This window comes from Carya illinoinensis, chromosome 6 (assembly GCF_018687715.1).
Source record: "Carya illinoinensis cultivar Pawnee chromosome 6, C.illinoinensisPawnee_v1, whole genome shotgun sequence".
NCBI lineage: Eukaryota > Viridiplantae > Streptophyta > Magnoliopsida > Fagales > Juglandaceae > Carya > Carya illinoinensis.
Window position 1 is genome coordinate 25684041 of NC_056757.1, and position 22512 is coordinate 25706552.

The 22512-nt window shown below is 38.5% G+C and overlaps 1 protein-coding gene across 1 annotated transcript; it reads left to right on the forward strand.

Moving 5' to 3' along the window:
- Positions 1-981: 981 nt before the first annotated feature.
- Positions 982-1716, forward strand: LOC122312704. Its single transcript, XM_043127368.1, has one exon. The coding sequence runs from the start codon at positions 982-984 to the stop codon at positions 1714-1716; it is 735 nt and encodes a 244-aa protein (XP_042983302.1).
- The last annotated feature ends 20796 nt before the right edge of the window (positions 1717-22512 follow it).

Sequence of the window (22512 nt, forward strand, 5' to 3'; positions counted from 1 at the left end):
CTTTCAACCCAACTAGGGGATTAAGGCAAGGGGATCCTATTTCCCCTTACCTGTTTCTTCTTTGCACTGAAGTGTTGGGAAGTATTCTCGACAATGCCGAGGGAAGGGGACTCATCTCAGGGTTCCCTTTTGCATGGGGTACACTCCTAATTAACCACCTTTTCTTCGCCAACGATAGTTTATTGTTTTGCAGGGCAAATGTGCTCGAATGCAGTAGACTGTTGAGACTCCTCAAAGTGTACGAATCTGCTTCAGGACAAAGGTTGAACCTTGATAAGACGTCATTGGTTTTTAGTAGCAATACAGAGGGTGAAGTGAAGGAAGCTATCCTCTAGTCCGTGGGCATGCGAGAGGCTAGAAGTTACGAGAAGTATTTGGGCCTCCCATCATATGTTGGCCGTAGGCACAAAACTACTGCTTTTTGACCGATCCTGGAGAGTATACGTTTAAGGGTACAAAACTGGACAGTAAAGTTCTTGTCACAAGCTGGAAAAGAGGTGCTGCTCAAGTCCATAGTCCAAGCGATCCCTACCTACTGTATGAGCATTTTCAGATTGCCTAAGACCATCCTAAATGCTATTAACCATATCATGCAACAGTTCTGGTGGGGCTCTCAAGGCGACAAATCAAAGATACACTGGTTACCATGGAAACAGCTAGGAAAAGCAAAGAAGGAAGGTGGTCTAGGATATAGGGACTTTGAACACTTTAATACTGCGTTATTAGCGAAACAGGGATGGAGAGTCTTGCAACAACCAAACAGCCTAGCAGCTCGAGTACTCAAATAAATACTTCCACAGAACCAGTTTTCTACAAGGGAAGCTCGGTAGTAATCCATCATACTTGTGGCGCAACTTCTTGTCAGCCAGGCCGCTCTTACAGGAAGGGGTGTTTTGGAACATAGGAAACGGGGAGAAGGTGAGGATTTGGCATGATAAGTGGATTCAAAAACCTACCTCTTTCAAAGTCCAATCTTCAAGGATGGGGCTGGAAGAAAATGCTCGGGTCAGTTGCCTTATTGATAGGAACAGCAGTACTTGGAATACAACCTTAGTACGTGCGGTATTCGAGGAGGAGGAAGCTAATTTAATATGTAGAACTCCCCTAAGTATGACTAACGTCCCTGACAAAATGGTGTGGAGATGTACCAGAAATGGTGAGTTCTCGGTAAGGAGTGCCTACCACCTGATGAATGAGATGGTTGACATGGTACGGGGACAAACTTCGGCAACAACACAGAACTGGACATTATGGGCGAGCATCTGGAAGATAAGGGCCCCCAACGCGTACAAAATGCTACTATGGAGGGCTAGCCTAGAGTCTCTACCAACAACGCTCAACCTCTTCAAAAGGAAAGTAGTGGATGCGCCTTACTGCCCTGTTTGCTTGACTGAGGAAGAAACAGTTAATCACGCTTTGTGGTCATGCAGATCAGCTCAGGTTATATGGGGGAGTAGCTCACGGAAATTGCAAAAATTTCAGACGGTGGAGACCCCTTTCCCTGAGCTTCTATTCCTAATGTTCAATGCATTGGACGAGGAAACGATGCAGGAGGTGGCAGCCACGATATATCAAATCTGGAGGAGAAGGAATAAAATGATTTTTGAGCACAAGTTTGCGTCCCCAACAGAGGTTGTCATGCTGGCACAACAAGCAGTAATTGATTTTCAAGAAGCAAACCGAGGACGATCGGGCGAACCAACAAGGCAAACTTAGCCTGAAGTCCAATGGTCAGCTCCTCCTCCAAACTACCACAAAGTTAACTGGGACGCAGCGGTGGATAGAATCAGGTGCAGAATTGGAATTGGAGTGGTGATTCGAGCTCGGCTGGGAAAATCCTCGCAAGCCTGCGATCTCAGCGAGACTCCTTCCCTGACGCTCAGTTGGCAGAGTCTATGGCAGTCCTCAGGGCAATTAATCTGTGTAGACAGCTTAGTCTTGACCATATCATCCTGGAGGGAGATGCACAGTTGGTGGTAAAGGAAATACAAGAAAGCAAGGATACGTGGAATACTGCAGGCATGATAATACGTGATATTAAGAACATACTCACAGAGTTCAATAGTTGGTCCATTTGTTTTATTCCTAGAGCTTGTAATCGGGTGGCACATAATCTAGCCAGGGATGCCTTGAACCTCTCTAAGGAGAGCATTACTCTGGAGGATTTACCTCCATGTATTCCTCCTTCATGATTAATATTGAATCGGTTTGATATCAAAAAAAAAAAAAAAAGAGTCGTTCGTTTTCCTTAGTAAAGAGGAAGAGAGAATTCTGAATGATTTTTGAACATGGTGTCTTCTCGTGAACCATGGTGACTGTTATTGCATGTGTTATTGAAGAGATGCTTTTCCACCGAAAGGTTACTTTAACAAAAGATGTATGGTCTATTAAAGTCTATTCTATAGAGTCTATCCACTATACAAGGGAAGGTACTGATGTTCGCTCTTCCTTAAGCCAATTGCAGACAACTGAAAAAAGAAGAAAAAAGCAAGATCATTTTTTGATAATCATAGTAATGGTGAATAAAGGATGAGATATCCATAGAAATATTAAAGCCCTTAGAATTGCATTTAAGTTCTAAACACTGATGCATAAAGGATGTTAAAATTTATCGTAAGTGTCAGAGATAAGATTAAAAAAATAAGATTTATATCAAACTCATTCTCAGTAGCATTCCTGTTTGGAAGTTTATTTTCTGGTATATAGGTACCGAGACTCCTGGAAAAAGGTGGTTGACAAGCAGAATAAGGGTGCTTGAAAACTTGCTTGGTGATTTTGGGCTTCTTTTTTTTTCTCCGAGTTTCAGTGATGGCATTTCTTGAATAAATTGCTACAACCGGAGGTTTCTTTGCCTTTATTTATTTATTTTTTAACTTATGTTTGGTTGGGAGACTATTATTCATAACTCGTTCTCGGTTATGCTCTCCTGCTTTCTACTTCAATTCATAATTATGAGTTTTGCATTCATAATCATAGTTGTAGCTTGCTAAAATTCTGTTCATGTTCCCTTATAGTTGTATAATAGTTTAGTGTCTTATCTCTCACTGCAGTTTATTATGATGGAACCCAGTTCTACTATACCTTCATCGGGGTCTACATCAATCTCCAATGTGATGCATTTGGATAGCTCTATACCTCCAAGTTTGGATAGCCCTCTACCTACAGCTAGTCCTAGTGGTCACCCTCCTATCACATTTTGGAGTAGATAAGAATTATGGAAGCATTTTAGTAGGATCAAAGACGAGGATCATAATGAGCACAAAGTGACTTGCAACTATTGTGGTAAGGTTTTATTATGTTATTCTAAAAAACAAGGTACTGAAGTACCATTATGGGACATGTAAAACCTTTCTTGCTATTGGGATTGGAAGGGATAACCTCCCATCCAAAACGACTGAAGCTAGGAAGGGGAGTGATAGCACAACTAACAGTCCTAGTGTTGAAATTGTGAAGTATAATGAACAGAAGATAAGATGGGTTATAGTTAAAATGATAATTTTAGATGAGATGTCATTTAGGGTTGTCAAAGGTCAAAGGTTTAAAGAGTTTATGGAATTGAGTACAGATTTCCAATCTCTTCTCGCATTACTATTATGCGAGATTGTTTGAAATTATAAATGTCAGAGAAGGACAAGTCAAAGGAAATGTTTATCATATATAGTTATAAGATTTACATCACCACTGATTTATAAACATTGATTCAAAATCTTAACTATATGTGCATAACTCTTTATGTTTATGTCAGAGAAGGACAAGTCAAAGGAAATGTTTATCATATATAGTTATAAGATTTATATCACTACTGATTTATAAGCATTGATTCAAAATCTTAACTATATGTGCATAACGACTCATTTCATTGATAATTATTGAAACTCGCATAAGGGAATAATAAATTTTATGAAAGTTTTTTATTATAAGGTGTGATGACCCGTTTTTATGTGTATTTTCACTGAATGAGTTATTTTTAATTTAATTAATATATTGGTTTATTTATTTTAAATTATTGTATTTTAATTGGTTTTAATTTATTTGATGTTGTGTTTAATTTATTTAGTCATTTTACGGTTTTTAAAATCGTTTTCGGCGGATCGGTTTTTGGTTTCCGGAGTGAGGATTGGACCTCATTTCATTTCTTTTCTCTTTTTCTTTTTCCCTATTTCCTTTTCTTTTTCTTTTTTTTCTTTCCTTTCTTTCTTTTTCTTCTTCTTTTCTTCCCCGTTTTCTCTCTCCCCGCGCAACCCTCTTCTCCTTCACCTTCCCGTCGCCGCCTGTTTGACAGCCCAGTGCGCCGCCATCCGGCCGCTGTGTAGTGCACCACCCCCACCAAAAATTTTCCCTCCCACCAGAGATCAACCCCACCAATTTTCAGGGCAATCCGACCAGCCGTTAGCCGCCACGCACTGCTGGAAGTCACCGCACCAGCCCTATTTTTCCTCTCTCTCGCCGGTTGCTTTCTCAGTTCATAACTGCTGCTCGCTGGCAGTGTCGCCTACACCACCCACCCATTTTTCTTCCCCTTCCACCGGTGAACATCCCCACCAAGTTTCACCTCCATCCGAGCCACCGTTAGCCGCCACGAGCTCCTCCAAGCCACTCTATTTTTCACTGTTTTCGGCGTCGTCGCACCACCTCCGGCCACCATATTTTCACAGCTTCTTCCCATACCTCTTGCCTACCTAACCCACCCAATTTCGACCTCGATAGGTTGTCGGAGCAGTTCCCACAAGCTCAACTCCAATTTGGCCTTTTTCCGTTTCCACCACCACCCACAGCCAAAGCTCGTTTCCTTTAGCTTCATAAACATCTCAAGACCATTCCCTATCAATTTCCTATCTTAGTTTGTCCCCGTTCGAAAGTGAGTAATTTATTACCCACTGCCACAGTGTAAATTACACTGTTACATTGCTTTTCCTTTGCCGTTTGCAACGTCGCGAGCTTTCAAAAAATACTGTATAGCACTGTAAGTATTTTTCAAACTCTAATTTTAGATTTAAATATATTTTTCTCTTACAATAAATATTTACTATTGGTTGGTTGATTCCGGACTGAGTCTGAGGAGTTCGGGGGTCGGATGGATTGAGGACGGAGTTGCTTGTTTTGGTTGTTTTGTGATTGGTTGGTTATTTTTGCCTTGAGGCGTGCTTTACATATTGCATTCATATGATTTTTATTTAAATTGAGAAAATTCTGTTTTATTGGCGTAAATAGATTTTCGGGTGGGCGTATCTTACGAGCCCAAGCCGAGATGGGTTATTATTTCAGTGGAGCTCCTTTGTTCACTCAGGAGCGTAATATACTGAGTGATGTCCCCTGAGTTGTCACTGGACAACAACGGGAGTGGGCAGGATGGTAACGCTCTACGCATCGACTCCATGGCCATTCGCTGGCGAGGACTAGAGGATACTTGGCTACGAACGTGCGGGGCGTGGAACTGGACATCGCTCATTTAGGTGTCATACGCGTGGTCGTTACTTACGGTGTGACACAGGAGCCAGGGTGTGCAGATGACCCCTAAGGGAGGTCATGGTGCATACGGATTAATTGGTTAATGGTTTGAGTTGGATATGGGCCAAATAGGACTTTTGGTGAGTATTGGAAAATAATATGTTTTTGGGGCCAAATGAGATTTTTGGCGTGTGTGGAAAATATATGGTTTTACGAGTCATGCGCATTGACTTTTCTTTCATGCATATTGTTTGAGTTTTATATGTTTTTATCTAGTGGTATTTGGATCTTACTTACCTGCGGCACCATTTTTGGTACTGTAGATTTTGATGCAGAGATCGAGGAAGAGGAGGAGGCTGAGCCCGAGGATGCGGCTCCGCCGGAGTTCTGAGTTGGAGTTATGCTTTATAGTTGGTTTGAAACAATATTTGTGTTTTGTAATATTTTATTATGTATGTTTTAAACAACTTTGTATTAAACTAAGAAAAAATCTGGTACTTAGTTATATGACTTTCGTTATCCGCTGCATTTTCTTTTGCACATTTGTTGCTTTTACACATACTTGACACTCGTCGATAGGGTGGTGACCTGTGTTGTCATCATCTGGACGTCTTGATTTTCCCGTGTCCTTGCGTGGGGATTTGGGGGCATCACAGGTGGTATCAGAGCGGTTTGGCTCTGGGTAAAACCATATGTCCCGTAGGTAGTATCATAATGTTTTTAAAGTTGTGTTTTAAAATTTATTTTAAGTAAAGTTGCTATTTGACATGTTTTATTTGTTTTATTTATTTGAGTTTGTTTGCTTGTTTTATTTAATTAGTTATGTTATTGCATAATGGTTTCTTTCGTTTCTTATTATGTGGTTTGGTTTTAGTTTTTAGTTTTATGTTGTTAGTTTTATTTATTTTTCTTAAAGGGGGTCAAAGGTTGTGTTATGGCAAGAAAATGGTGAGACCAAGAAAATCTACTCAGGAGCCACGGGACGATACATCGAGAGATGATTCCATAGCCCAAGCAATACGGCAGATGACGGAGTTCATGCAGCAAAATTTTAGGCCCCAACAAGGAGGGCCTTGGCCACAACAACAAGGGCCTTGGCCGCAACAAGGAGGGCTTTGGCCATGACAAGGAGGTCCTTAGCCACATCAGGGAGGGCCTTGGCTATACCTAGGAGGGCCTAGTGGCATGGTGCAAGCTGGATGCACCTATGAGTGCTTTCTGGCACATAGAACTCCACACTTCACCGGGGAGGAGGATCCAATTCAAGCTGGAAAGTGGGTCAGAGACTTAGAGAGAACTTTTGAGGTGTTTGATTGCATTGAGGCGCAACAAGCACTCTACGCCAGCTATTTGTTGCAAGGCACCGCTTCTGAGTGGTGGGATACCAAGAGAGTAATGCTGGAATCAGAATTGGGGTCTTTTGCTGCTGTGACCTGGCAGCGCTTCAAGAAAGAGTTTAATGATCGCTTCTTTCCTGCTTCCATGAAGCGGCAAAAAGCAAGAGAGTTCTCAAGCTTAGTCCAAGGGAGCATGATCGTGGAACAGTACGCCCGAAGATTTATAGAACTTGGGCGATTTGCTCCCCACCTCATTGCCACAGAGGAAATGTGAGCCGAGCGTTTCCAGGAGGGTCTACGTCCTGATATACGCCGTATGGTGGTCAGTCACCGGATATCCACTTTTTAGGATTTAGTGGATGTGGCCACTCTTGTGGAGCGAGAGCATAACTTGAGTATGGGCTCCCCTCCAGGACATCGGAGTTTTTCTGGTGAAGGAAGTAGTTCGGGTTCGCCTTAGAAATTTGTTCAGCAGACTGGAACTCGACCTCAAGCGACTTCAGGTGTACGTATGGGAGGACGGGTGCCAATTTGCAAAATTTGTAATAGAGCTCATGAGGGCGAGTGTCGGCTGAGAAGTGGACCCCAGTGTTACCGATGCGGCCAAGTGGGACATATTGCTCGTGAGTACCCCGTCAGAGTCCAAGGAAGCTGTGGAGGTAGACGCAGTGGCAGAACAAATCAATGGCAAACAGTGCAAGCCCGGGTTTATGCTGTCACACCTGGAGATGTTGATGACTAGGCACCAGCGACCCATGATGCTGGAGTAATTACAGGTATGGATCTAATTTAATTTAATGTTGGATTTGATTTTTGGTGTATTTTGGTTTCTCCTTTATTTTTGGATTTCATGGGTTAATGTGTTTGGTTTAGGGAGAGTCCGTTTATATGAGTTTTATGCTTGCACTTTGTTTGATTCGGGTGCTTCACAGTCATTTGTATCTTCCAGTTTTGCTCGGATGTGTAATTGGTCACGGAGCCTTTGCCGAAGTCATTGGTAGTGGCTCTACCCAATGGTGAAATGGTATGGTGTTCCAAGGTTGCTTTGAGCTGCCCTTTGAATTTTGATAGAAGGTTCTTGGATGCTAATTTGGTGGTGTTTAAGCTGTTGGTTTTTGATATCATCCTCGAGATGGATTGGCTATACCGATATTCTATGAGTATTAATTGCAGAAGTCGGGTAATTAGCTTTCAGCTTCTAGATGGTGATTGTCTGAAATTTGAGGGGAATAAGCTAAAGGAAAAGCCGGTAATTATATCGGCAATTCAAGAAAGAAGAGAGATTGCATGGGGAGCGGATGCCTTCTTAGTCCAGATGGTGTCTACGCCGTCTAAAAAGAAGTCTTTGGTAGATATTCCTGTTGTGGAGGAATTTCCGGATGTGTTTGTAGAAGACTTGTCTGGGCTACCCCCTGTTCGTGAAATGGAGTTTGTTATAGACTTGGAACCTGGAGCGGCTCCTGTACATAAAGCTCCTTACAGCATGGCACCGTCTGAATTGAAAGAGTTGAAGACTCAGTTGCAAAAACTGGTAGATAAGGGGTTCATTCAACCAAGTACTTCACCGTGGAGTGCGCCAGTGCTATTTGTTAAAAAAAAAAGATGGAACCCTCCGTGTGTACATTGATTATCAAGAATTAAATAAGGTGACCATAAAAAATAAATATCCTCTCCCACGGATTGATGATTTATTTGATCAGCTTCAAGGAGCAGTTGTGTTCTAAAAGATTGATCTGAGACAAGGATGTGCGCAAAACTGCTTTCAGGTCAAGATATGGGCATTATGAATTTAAGGTGATGCCGTTTGGGTTAGCCAATGCCCCTGCTGCTTTCATGGATTTAATGAATCGGGTATTTAGGCCTTATTTGGATTCCTTTGTGGTAGTATTCATTGATGATATTCTGATTTATTCCCGAGATGTTGAAGAGTATGTTTATCATCTTCGTCTAGTTCTTGGAAAATTGAGAGAACACCAGTTGTATGCCAAGCTCAGCAAGTGTGAATTCTGGTTGGAGGAAGTCAGATTTCTTAGGCATGTGATTTCCCGAGATGGAGTGGCTGTTGATCCTAGTAAGGTGGAAGCCATTTTGTCATGGCAGCGTCTGACGACAGTGTGCGAGATTCGGAGTTTCTTGGGACTCGCTAGATATTACTGAAGATTTGTGGAGGGATTTGCTCGCCTATCCGGACCTCTCACAGCTTTGACTCGGAAGAATACAGAATTTGTTTGGTTAGACAGGTGTGAGAGAAACTTCCAGGAATTGAAGAACAGGTTGACGACTGTACCAGTGTTAGCGCTTCCAGAACTGCACAAGCCATTCGTAGTCTTCAGCTATGCGTCTAAATTTGGATTGGGTTGTGTCCTTATGCAGAAGGGACGGGTTGTTGCTTATGCATCCCATCAGTTAAAGGACCATGAGAAGAATTATCTGACGCATGATTTGGAATTGGCTGAGATTGTTTTTGCTCTCAAGATCTGGTGGTACTTTTTGTATGAGGAAGTTTGCGAAGTATACACCGATCACAAGAGCTTGAAGCACTTGTTTTCCCAGAAAAATTTGAACATGAGGCAGAGGCGATGGCTAGAGCTAAACAGTGACTACCAATGCGAGATCAAGTATCATCTGGAAAAGGCTAATATAGTTGCTGATGCTTTGAGCTGAAAATCGCACTTGGAAGATGAGGCTGAGTCGTCAGGATTGGATTCTTTGCTTTGCGGGATGAGAAGACTCCTTATTGAAAGTTCACAGCAAGTGGAGGTATTATCTTCAATCCTTGATATTCGAGTGGCTGATTTTGAGGAATTGAAGACTCTTCAAAGGAAGGATCCTGAGCTGTTGGATATCAGAAAAAGAGTCAGAAAATCTCGAGGGCCGTTGCATTATAGTATGGATAAAGATGGAATCCTTCGGTTCCTAGATCGTAGGGTGGTCCCCAAAAATTTAGAATTCAAGGAGCAGATCATGGCAGAAGCTCATGCGGCCCCTTATTCAGTTTATCCCAACAGTACGAAGATGTACCGGGACTTGAAGAAAAATTATTGGTGGGATGGAATGAAGAAGGATATTACCTTGTATGTTGAGAAATGCCACACATGTCGTCAAGTCAAGGCCGAGTATCAAAGACCCATTGGTATGCTCCAACCCCTCCTTATTCCTGAGTGGAAATGGGATGACATCACGATGGATTTTGTAGTGTGCTTGCCGAGGACTCCTAGTGGGAAGAATTCTGTTTGGGTGATTGTTGACCGTTTAACGAAGAGTGCTCATTTCTTACCTGTCAATAACACCGATTCCTTGGGTAAGTTGACCCGCTTATATGTAAAGGAGATAGTGCAGTTGCACGGTATACCAAAGAGTATTGTGTCAGATTGGGACTCAAGGTTCACGTCTCAGTTTTGGAAGAGTTTGCAGGCAGCATTGGGTACTAAGTTGAAGTTCAGTACTGCATATCACCCACAGATGGACGGCCAGTCAGAGCGCACCATTCAAACCCTTGAAGACATGTTGCGAGCATGTGTCATGGAATTTCAAGGGAGTTGGGAAAATCACTTGCCGCTCATAGAATTTGTGTATAATAATAGCTTCCATGCGACCATTCAGATGGCTCCTTATGAAGCTCTTTATGGGAGGAAGTGCAGATCGCCCTTGTGCTGGGATGAAGTCGGGGAGAGTAAGATAATTGGGCTCGAAATAATTCAAGAGATGCAAAGTCAAGTTCGGATCATCAGGGATAAAATGACGGCAGCTCAGAGTCGTCAGAAAAGTTACGCTGATACCAGGAGGAGATAGTTATCTTTTGAAGAAGGTGATTGGGTTTATCTCAAAGTCTCTCCCATGAGCGGAGTTAAGCGTTTTGGAAAGAAGAGGAAACTGGATTCGAGGTATGTCGGCCCTTTTTAGATTTTGGAGAATATAGGGTCTGTCGCTTATAGAGTTGCTTTGCCAGAATATTTTGGGGATATCCATGATTCCTTCCATGTGTCATCCTTGAAGAAGAGTTTTGGACAACAAGAGTCACACTTTGTCGACCCAGAGAGTATTCAGTTGCAACCGGACCTTACTTATGAGGTTGTTCTGTCTCAGATTATGGATTGGAAAGAGCAACAGTTGAAGTCCAAGACGATACATTTGGTTAGGGTGGCATGAGGAAATCTGTTAGCTCAAGATTTCTCTTGGGAGCGAGTAGCGGACATGAGGGAGCAATACCCCTATTTGTTTGAGTAATGACGGTACATTTCTTAATCTTGGTCACAGGTGAAATTATGTGGCTTGTTTCAAGCTGGTGTTAGATCTTGCAAATTTCGAGGACGAAATTTGTTTTTAAGGGGGTAGGATGTGATGACCCCTTTTTACGTATATTTTCACTGAAGGAGTTGTTTTTAATTTAATTAATATATTGATTTATTTATTTTAAATTATTGTATTTTAATTGGTTTTAATTTATTTGATGTTGTGTTTAATTTATTTAGTCGTTTTACGGTTTTTAAAATCGTTTTCGGCGGATCGATTTTTGGTTTCCGAAATGAGGATTGGACTTCATTTCTTTTCTTTTATCTTTTTTTTCCTTTTTCCTTTTCTTTTTCTTATTTTCTTTCCTTTCTTTCTTTTTCTTCTTCTATCCTTCCCTGTTTTCTCTCTCCCCGCGCAGCCCTCTTCTCCTTCTCCTTCCCGTCGTCGCCTGTTTGACAGCCCAGTGCGCCGCCGTCAGGCCGCATTGTAGTGCACCACCCCCACTAAAATTTTTCCCTCCCACCAAAGATCATCCCCACCAATTTTTAGAGCCATCCTACTAGCTGTTAGCCGCCACACACGGCTGGAAGTCACGACACTAGCCCTATTTTTCCTCTCTGTCGCCGGTTGATTTCTCAGCCCAGAACCGCTGCTCGCCGGTGGCATGGCCTACACCACCTACCCAGCTTTCTTCCCCTTCCACCGGTGAACATCCCCACCAATTTTCACCTCCATCCTAGCCACCGTTAGCCGCCATGAGCTCCTCTAAGCCACACGGTTTTTCACCGTTTTCGGCACCGTCGCACCACCTCCGGTCACCATCTTTTCACAGATTTTTCCCCTACCTCTTACCGACCTAACCCACCCAATTCTGTCCTCGATCCGTTGCCGGAGTAGCTCCCACGAGCTTAACTCCTATTTGGCCTTTTTCCGCTTCCACTGCCAATTCCACCACCGCCCACGGCCAAAACTCGTTTCCTTTATCTTCATAAATATCTCAAGACCATTTTCTATCAATTTTGTGTCTTAATTTATCCCCGTTTGAAAGTGGGTAATTTATTACCCATGGCCACAGTAGGTAAATTACATTGTTACATTGCTTTTCTTCTGTCATTTACAACGTCGCAAGCTTTCAAAAAATACCGTATAGCGCTGTAAGTATTTTTCAAACTCTACTTCTAGATTTAAATATATTTTGCTCTTACAATAAATATTTGCTGTTGGTTGATTGATTTCAGACTAAGTCCGAGGAGTTCGGGGGTCGGATGGATTGAGGACGGAGTTGCTTGTTTTGTGATTGATTGGTTATTTGTGCCTTGAGGCGTGCTACATATTGCATTCATGTACTTTTTATTTAAATTGAGAAAATCCTGTTTTATTGGCGCAAATGGATTTTCGAGTGCGTGTGTCTCACGAGCCCAAACCGGAATGAGTTATTATCTCGGTGGAGCTCCTCTGTTCACTCGGGAGCGTAATATACTGAGTGATGTCCCCTGAGTTGTCACTGGGCGACAACGGGAGTGGGCGGGATGGTAACGCTCTACGCATCGACTCCGTGGCCCTTCACTAGCGAGGGCTAGAGGATGCTTGGCTACAAACGAGCGGGGCGCGGAACTGGGCATCACTCGTTTAGGTGTCATACGCGTGGTCGTTACCCGCAGTGTGGCACAGGAGCCAGGGTGTGCAAATGACCCCTAGGGGAGGTCATGGCGCATACGGATTAATTGGTTGATGGTTTGAGTTGGATATGGGCCAAATGGGATTTTTGGTGAGTTTTGGAAAATAATATGTTTTTGCGGCCAAATGGGATTTTTGGCGTGTGTGGAAAATATATGGTTTTACGAGTCATGCGCATTTGCTTTTCTTTCATGCATATTGTTTGAGTTTTATATGTTTTTATCTAGTGGTGTTTGGATCTTACTTACTTGCGGCACCATTTTTGGTACCGTAGATTTTGATACAGAGATCAAGGAAGAGGAGGAGGCTGAGTCCGAGGATGCGGCTCCGCCGGAGTTTTGAATTGGAGTTATGCTTTATAGTTGGTTTGAAACAATATTTGTGTTTTGTAATACTTTATTATGTATGTTTTAAACAGCTTTGTATTAAACTAAGAAAAATTCTGGTACTTAGTTATATGACTTTTGTTATCCGCTGTATTTTCTTTTGCACATTTGTTGCTTTTACACACACTTGGTACTCGTCGATAGGGTGGTGACCCGTGTTGTCATCATCCGGACGTCTCGATTTCCCCGTGTCCGTGCGTGGGGATTTGGGGGTTTCACATAAGGGGCAACAATAGGAGGAGAGATTGAGTTATCTATTCTTTAATGGGATATAAAGAAAATATTTACTATAATTATCGATAATGCATCTTCCAATCAAATTGCCATCGATTATTTTAGGAGAAGGGCAAAAGTTAGAAATTGTATTGTAATAGATAATGAGTTTTTTTTTTCCCCCTTAAATCTCATTATCAATGAAAAGTTGAAAGAAGTTGATGATTCGGTTGTGAATGTCCGAAATGTAGTTAAGTACGTGAAGTCTTCCTATGCAAGACTCGATAAATTCAAGTTATGTGCTGACAAGCAAAATATACTAGGTGGCAGGCTACTTTGTCTTGATGTTCCCACCCGATGGAACCCTATGTATCTGATGTTAACTGCTACTCTGAAGTATCGTGCAATATTTGACGTGATGCAAGATGAAGACAGTCAATTTGTACTACATCTCTTTGGGGGAGGGGGGGGGGGGGGCGTGGAGGGCAAAATCTGATGATTGGGAAACCATTGAGGCCTTTGTACAGGTTTTAAAGGTTTTCTATGATGTCACTTTATGAATTTCAGGATCAACTTATGCAACCTCAATTTTGTTCATTAAAGAAGTTGCTACACCATACTTAACTGCAGTTCGGACCTTCACAACCACTTCATCAACTTCTTTCAACCCTTCATCGACAATGAGATTTAAAATACGTGCACATCTTATATGCACAAACTCATTATCTAATACAATACAATTTTTAACTTTGGATCTTCTCCTCAAATAATTGATGGCAGTTTGTATCGACGGTGATGGTAAATATTTTCTTTATATCCTATTGATGGTAAATATTTTCTTTATATCCTGAAATCTGATGATTGGGAAATCATTGAGGCCTTTGTATAGTTTTTAAAGGTTTTCTATGATGTCACTTTACGGATTTCAAGATCAACTTATGCAACCTCAATTTTGTTCATTATAGAAGTTGCTACACCATATTTAACTGCAATTTGGACCTTCACAACCAATTCATCAACTTCTTTCAACCTATCATTGACAATGAGATTTAAAATATGTGCACATCTTATATGCACAAACTCATTATCTAATACAATACAATTTTTAAATTTGGCCCTTCTCCTCAAATAATTGATGGCAGTTTGTATTGACGGTGATGGTAAATATTTTCTTTATATCCTATTGAAGAATAGATGACTCAATCTCTCTTTCTATTGTTGCCCCTTTATGATTAGAATTTTCATAAAAGTTATTATTCTCTTATGCGAATTCTAATCATATCATTATAAATGAAATGAGCCGTTATGCACATATAGTTAAGATTTTGAATCGATGTCCACAAATTAGTAGTGATGCAACTCTTATAACTAGATGTGATAAACATTTCTATTAACTTGTCCTTCTCTGATATATATAACTAAAAACAATCTCGCATAATAGTAATGCGAGAAGAGATTGGAAATCTAGGCTCAATTGTGGCTATAAACTCTTTAAATCCTTGACCTCCGACAACTCTAAATGGCAATTCATCCAAAATTATCATTTCAACTACAACCAATCTTATCTTCTATTCATTATACTTAGCAAAAGTCTAACACTAGGATTGCTAGTTGTGCAATCACCCCCATTCCTAGCTCCAATCATTTTGGATTGGAGGTTATCCCTTGCAATCCCAAAGCAAGAAAGGCTTTACATGTCCCATTATGATACTTCAAGGATGAAGTACCTTGTTTTTTAGGATGACATAATAAAACCTTACCACAATAGTTGGATGCCGCTTTGTGCTCATTATGATCCCATCTTTGATCCTACTAAAATGCTTTAATACTTCTGATCTACGGAAACAAACTCAATTTTAACTTTTTATTGGTAAGAAACGAAGTTCATCTTTAAGTCCATTTGAGTGCAAGTCCAGAAAAGATATGGTAGTATTATATTTCAATGCTTCTACAACAAACTCCCCACCCTTTGCTCCTATCTGCAAGACATTTTAATCATGTAAAAGCATTGTTTAAAGGTTCTTTAAACACAAGTCCAGCTCAATGATTACCTAGCACCAACCGATCTTAAGGATGTTTACATTTCCATGAGGCTTAAGGACTTCAGATAAAGCCTTTGCTCCATCTGGTCTAACGAATTATAACTAAGTTCCAACTGAAATGAGGGAGAGAAAGAATAGTCTCATCACACCCGAAATTACCAATCTTTGGGAAGTTCTTTGATATCCAACATCACTTAATTGACAGGTGACAAAAATAAAAAAAATAAAAAGCGAGGAAGACAGATAAAAGAAAAGTGAGCAAGAGGTGAGATGACTTACGATGTAATGACAAATTATCTTATAAAACGTTAGCAATCTCACTGAATCCCTTGGCATGGATGTTATTTCCCCCCTTAGCACTTGGAAAAGATTTGTTCAAGACCTCTATATAAACTATTGAAACAAAGAAGGATTTGTGCTCTGCTTACCAGGTCGATGGTTGTCGTTCGGTTTTGCTTTAAAGCATCTACAATTTTTTCACCTCCCTGATAAATATTCAAAGTTCAAATGTTAGTATTTGGGTCAGCTTATTACATATATTTAAGTTTTTTTTCTTTTTCCAACATGAGAATCCATCAAAATTAGGTGCTCTGTTCAATTACAAAGAAGAGGGAGGAATATACAAAAGGAAACATAATGTATATTGTTATGTGCCTTTTCATCTTCTTGATGACCAGAACACACTGGTACAAACCGATATGATACCACATCAACAACACTTTACATGATCACTTCCTTTTAGATTTCTTTGAGATAGGCAAAGGGAAAGTAGTAGTAATAGTTTTAGCATGGCATAAAGGTACAGCTTGTAATGTCCCAATAGAAGGCCTAAAACACATGGCCGATACTTTAAAAGAACTAGTCAATGATACAATTATAACCCCATTAGAACCTTATAAAGAGCAAGAGCTTCTCATTTCTAAGCAATGTGAAATTTCATACACTACCTACCGTTATCCTTATCATATGGGGGTATCACACAGCTTAATGGTGGAACTAGATTGTTGCTTAAACTTAGAAAAAGTCTATCAAATTATAGCGTGCAGCTTCATAAAACTGTAAAATAGAAATCGTTAACTACTGAAAAATATCAGTACTTCATCACCAATGTCATTCATGTAAAGGTTCAACCATAACAAGCTCTTGCTCTTCTTTATATATTTGGCAACATAAAATGCACTTCTCGCACTAATTGAATTGTTGCTAATGTCTAGAAGAGTAAGCTTCCCTAAAGAGAAAATATGAACATCATGATTAAAAGCATTGCAAAAGAAGTGCAGAAAATGAAGCACGACATATATGACCAATTACCAGTAGAAATAGCAAGTTCAAACCTTTATTTGAAGATAAACTTGACATCAAAGCACGTGCTTCTTCATCTCCAATAGAATTGCCATGCAAATGAAGTTCCTGAAAACATATAAATGCTAAGAATTTAAGAGTCATCTATGCTATTCTTACTTTTATAAACAATATTTTACCCCACTTTTAGAACTGCCTACTAAGACTAATGTCATTTAAGTGTTCATCGTTCAGTTTTTCCAATGAATAGCTCAACTACATGGGAGGGGAACGAACAAATGTGAGGCCCAAAAGTAAATTCTCAGATTGGGTAGCATGCCGGTTTATAAAACCCAAACAAATAGACTCTCACAACATATAGAAGAACCTTTAGACCATTAGGCTACATCCTGATGTGTCCCGCCAACATGGGAATTGTCTAACCACCGGTTTCACTTGGTGGGCTAGGAATGCCCAGCTTATCAATTTATCGGTTAAATTATTGGGAGTTCATGTAGCCTATGGCAGAGTAATTGTATTCTGCGCTGCAAATATTAAGGCTGACGGCCAAAGAAATGAAAATGTAAAGTAAATGGAAGTGCAAATATATAGTTCCTGCTCCTCATTTGGACAAGACTCAATAATTTATATGTTGGATTATCAAGAATGTTGATTTTATTTTTTGTGGCTTATCGAACAATGAAAACCAAGTAGATATATTGCCAAGGAAATTCGTTGTCCCCAATTGGTAGCATTTGTCCCATAAATTGGTGATGGACAAAGGAAAATTTAAATATGTTAATTCTGCACAAATGGTTTCTATTTATAGACCATGAGACAATGGTTGGAAAAACACAATCATTAATAATGACACAACCTTTTGACTGAATCATATGTGCTCCCGTTGACAAATTTTAGTGAACGGTATTAATTCTCTTTGAGTGGATCAATAATCAATAATCAATAATTAATGACTTTACCTGAATACTAACACATGCATTGACTTGCATTGAATTTTCATTAAGTGCTTCCTCTAAAGGCTATTCTTGAGACTTTCCATAATCACCTTATCAATGACTGTACAAATGATCAACCAATTACTTGGTTTATCAATCTGTGGTGAAATTTTAACAAGTACTCACCCTAAGTCTATTCCTAAGATTTTTGTTTATCATATTATCAGCGACTTTACAAATGTTCAAAATTTTCATTTGGATAAATATGTAACACCCCGCTCCCCAAGTTTAAGAATAAAATCACTTTTAGAAATTTTCGGAGAAATTGGAATGCTACTACTAAAGTTGATTTGAAAATATTTTCTTTTATTCTAAAGGCAGTGCCAGGTATAAAGAATTTTTTTATAATACAATCATTCTTTATTAAAAATACAGAGGAGTGCACGGAAACATTTATTAAAATTTCTTAAAATCGGTGCCATAAAGTTCACAGCCTAAAATCTCTATACATGATCTAGGCCATTGTCATGTCTCCCTCGAATAAGTCCTATCCTGCAACTCTACATTCATAAATATTTTGATTTGGGGTGTTTTAAAAACATAAAACAACTAAAATGAGTCTATGAATCAGTAAGAAACCTATCATAATGTAAACATACTTAACATAAATTTTTTCATAAATTATTTCATGCTAAAAACTTAAAATCATGAATGTTCATATGTATGCCATGACATGCATGACTTATCTTATTTATCTTACTTATCATCTTGACCTACACACTTAAACCTGTGTTTCAAGTTGTGCATTGGCCCCACATCCCATAGCCGTAAGGGGTGCTGCTAATAATATTCTAGCATACTATGGTGGACCATGCTTACGTTTGTGGCTTGCACGTCTACCTATAAATCGCATTAATATCATGTATCTAATGACCATATTATTATTTGCTCTAAACTTATCTTACACTTATTTTATAAAAGTTTACGTACCTTATGCAATGTGAGATGCATAATATATACATAACTATAATATATGGAATGAAATATGATAAATGACATACTTGCAAATATCATGACATGCGTGGTACATAAAAATTAGATTCCAAACAACCGACTTTAATAATAATATATATAACTAATTAATGTGAACTAATCAAATTTATGATCAAACTACTTATCTTGCAGCGTTAATCCAATATTTTAGCATGAAATCGATCACGTAAACTAGAAGGAGAGAGAAAATGTGAGGATGTTGTGAGAGGAATAAGGCAATCGACTATTGGCATGGTGAATATGGGACACGCACAATGTTGGACTAGGTATTTTGGGTTAGGCCATTGCACTTTTGGAGGTTTATGAGTTTTTTTTTTTTTTTCCAACATAACACATACAATGGAAATATTTATAAAGAGATTTAGGATAGGATGCCGACGAGTTCGAGTTTGAGTTGAAGAGAGTTTGAATTTAAAAATATGATCTAGTAGTTCATTTAATGTAGGACTGACAGTGACTAAGACTGTATAGGGGACTTCAATCATGATGATTTTAAATTGAAATAAATTTCTAATGGCTTATCTTTAAGTTCTAAAATGAATCTAACTAGTTCAATAAATAATAACTGAGATTTAACTTAGTTATTGAGCCTAATTAAAACTGCTAATCAACCTTAATAATTTATCGCTCATGGGCTTTAATATGACCCATTAAATATAATTTAGGCCCAATAAAAATTATCAATATTCTGACCCTAAAACGATTGGGTAGGGTCATTACAAACTCCCCTCCTTGTAGAAATTCCAATCTCGAAATTTGCTAGATCTCAAATAACTTACATACTTATCCACCATGTGCTTTCCATGTCTCTTTAATCCTCAATCATTTAATTGAACCTAATATTCAAAAAATTCCGATTGTCTCATATTTTGATCCGATGCCTCACTAGTTCTTTAGGTACACATATTAGCACACTATTTGTCAACCATTATACACTCCAAATTCAATCAAAGCCTAAACAAATATCAACCTTGACAATGAGATTGATAAATTCACCCTTCAATTATCTTAACTTCACAGACACTAGTAAAGTATGATCTCTACATAAATAAAACTCTCCACATGAAATAATAATAATAAAATTCTCCAGCTAAAATAATGACCTCAATAAATTGTAACCTAAGACCATCCAAAGTTCAGGTCCTAAATCTTACAACTCGTACTTGGCAATAAAATCACGTTACCTATAGAACATAAGAGTACCACCTATCATCATGAAATACCATATACCATACATAAATTTATGTCAACAGTTCAAAACTCACTAAATTCATTCATAATTTCTTCAAATAAAACTCTACAAAATATAAGACTATTTCTTCATGAACAAGATGCGTCATCAATCTTAAAACCAAAGGTTACTAACCTTATATTTAGAAACTTCCTTGCCTTATGCGCTAAAACCCTTTCACATAGCATGTGCATGCATTTTGACGTGTATGTATCCAAAATTTATCATTCTTAATTTTCATTAACACAATAAATGGTAAAAGTTAAAATAATTACTGCAGAGCAGGATATGCCTTGAGGAGGGAGACCTTGGCTTAGATTTTTTTTTTTTTCACTTTCAATTTTCAAAATTCATTTTTCCTTGTAATTTGTTTTTTTTTTTCAAAAAAATTTCTTCTCTTTTATTTTGAAAAGCCTATAAATCTTTTGAACCTGTCTCTAATACCAATTGTAACACCCTACTCTCTGGGTTTAAGAATAAACTCACTTTTAAAAATTTTTGGGAAAGTTGAAATGCTACTACTAAAGTTGACTTTAAAATATTTTATTTTATTTTAAAGGAGGCGCTAGGTATAAAAATTCTTTATAATACAATCATTCTTTATTAAAAATACTAAAATCATAAAAGAGAGTGCACAGAAGCATTTATTAAAATCTTTCAAAATCTATGCCATAAAAATCATAGTCTAAAATTTCTATATATGATTTAGGCCACTGTCACACCTTCTTGGATTAAGTCATGTGCTGCAGCTCTATCTTTATAAATATTTTGATCTAGGGTGGTTTAAAAACATAAAACAACTGAAATGAGTTGATGACTCAGTATCATAACGTAAACATATTTAACATAAGATTTTTTATAAAATATTTTATACTGAGAACTTAAAATCATGACTATTCATACATATGCTATGACATGCAAGACCTATTTTGACTTATCTGACTTATCATATTGGCCTACACACTTAACCCTATACGTAAAGTTGTGCACCAACTCCACATCCCGCGGCCACAAAAGGAGCTGCTAATAGTGTCCTAGCATACTAGGGATGAGCACGCTAACATCCGTGGCTTGTACGTCCAGCCATAAATCGCATTGGTATCATACATCTAATAACCATCTACTCTTAACTTATCTTACACTTGATCTTATAAAAATTTACGTGTCTTATGCAATATGAGACATATAATATATACATAATTATAATATGCAGACTGAAATATAATGAATGACGTGCTTGCAAATATCCTGACATGCGTGATATATAAATACTAGCTTCGAAAGAATTAGCTTTAATAATAATATATATATAACTAACTTACATGTACTAATCCTAATTTATGATCAAGCTACTTACCTTGCAGTGTTAATCTAATATTTCTAGTCTAAAATCAATTATGTGAACTAGAAGGAGAGAGACAACGTGAGGGATGTTGTGAGAGGAATAAGGCACTCGGTTATTGGCGTGGTGAATGTGGGATAGGTGCGGTGCTGCACTTTTGGAGGTTTATGATTTTTTTTTTTTCCAAATAACACATGAAATAGAGATACTTATAGAGAGATTCGGGAGAGGGTGCCAATGAGTTCGAGTTCCAGTTGGACTCAATCGCATTCATTCAAGAAGAGACTTTGAATTTAAAAACATGATTTAGTAGTTCATTCAATGTAGGATTGGCAATGATTGAGACTGTGTAGGGGACTTTAATCAGTGGTGATTTAAAATTGAAATAAATTTCTAATGGCCGATCTTTAAATTCTAAAATGAGTCTAACTCGTTCAATAAATAATAAATGAGATTTAACCTAGTTATTGAGCCTAATTAAAACCTCTAATCAATCCCAATAATTTATCGCTCGTGGGTTTATCCAATATGGTTCATTAAATATAAGTTAGGCCAAGAAAAATTATCATTATTCTGACCTTAGAATTATTGGGCCGGGTTGTTACAAATTCACCATAACTCTATTTATCCAGGCTTCCTCATAATTTCCTAAGTTTTGTATGTTGATCGTGAGTATGCTTCACCTAGGTATCTCTCCATTTTAGTCACATGTTCTTTGAATTTATCCAAAGACAATCCCTTGGTCATTAGATCTGCTACCATTTTGGTCGAGAAAATAAAATTAACCTCAACCTCACATTTTTCCACTATATCCAAAATATAGCGATAATGTACATTAATGTGTTTTCCTTTGAAACTCTATGATTCACTTGTTATTAATGAGAGGACACACTTATTATCACAAAACACATTGATTGGTTATGTGGATGTACCCAAATTTAAGCTTTTAATAAAGCGATTCATCCACACCACATTACTCCCCACAATACTACAAGCCATATATTCTGCTTCCATAGTAGACTTAGTAATACATCCCTATTTCTTACCCAACCAAGAAGATATTGTTCCACCAAATAGAAATATATATCTACTTGAGGATTTTCTATTATCTACATCACTTCCAAAATTAACATCACTATACCCGATTATTTTAGATCACTAATCCCAAAGCACAATTTCATAGTTTTAGTACATTGTAAATACCTTAATATATGCTTTATTGCTTACCAATGTTCCTTACCAAAATTGGATTGATATTTACTTACCAATCCTATTGCATGACAAATGTCTGGTCTCGTACTTGTCATTACATT

Bases quoted from the DNA above. Each gene is read 5' to 3' on its own strand.
- LOC122312704 (XM_043127368.1), top strand. From the start codon at position 982: ATGGGGCTGGAAGAAAATGCTCGGGTCAGTTGCCTTATTGATAGGAAC.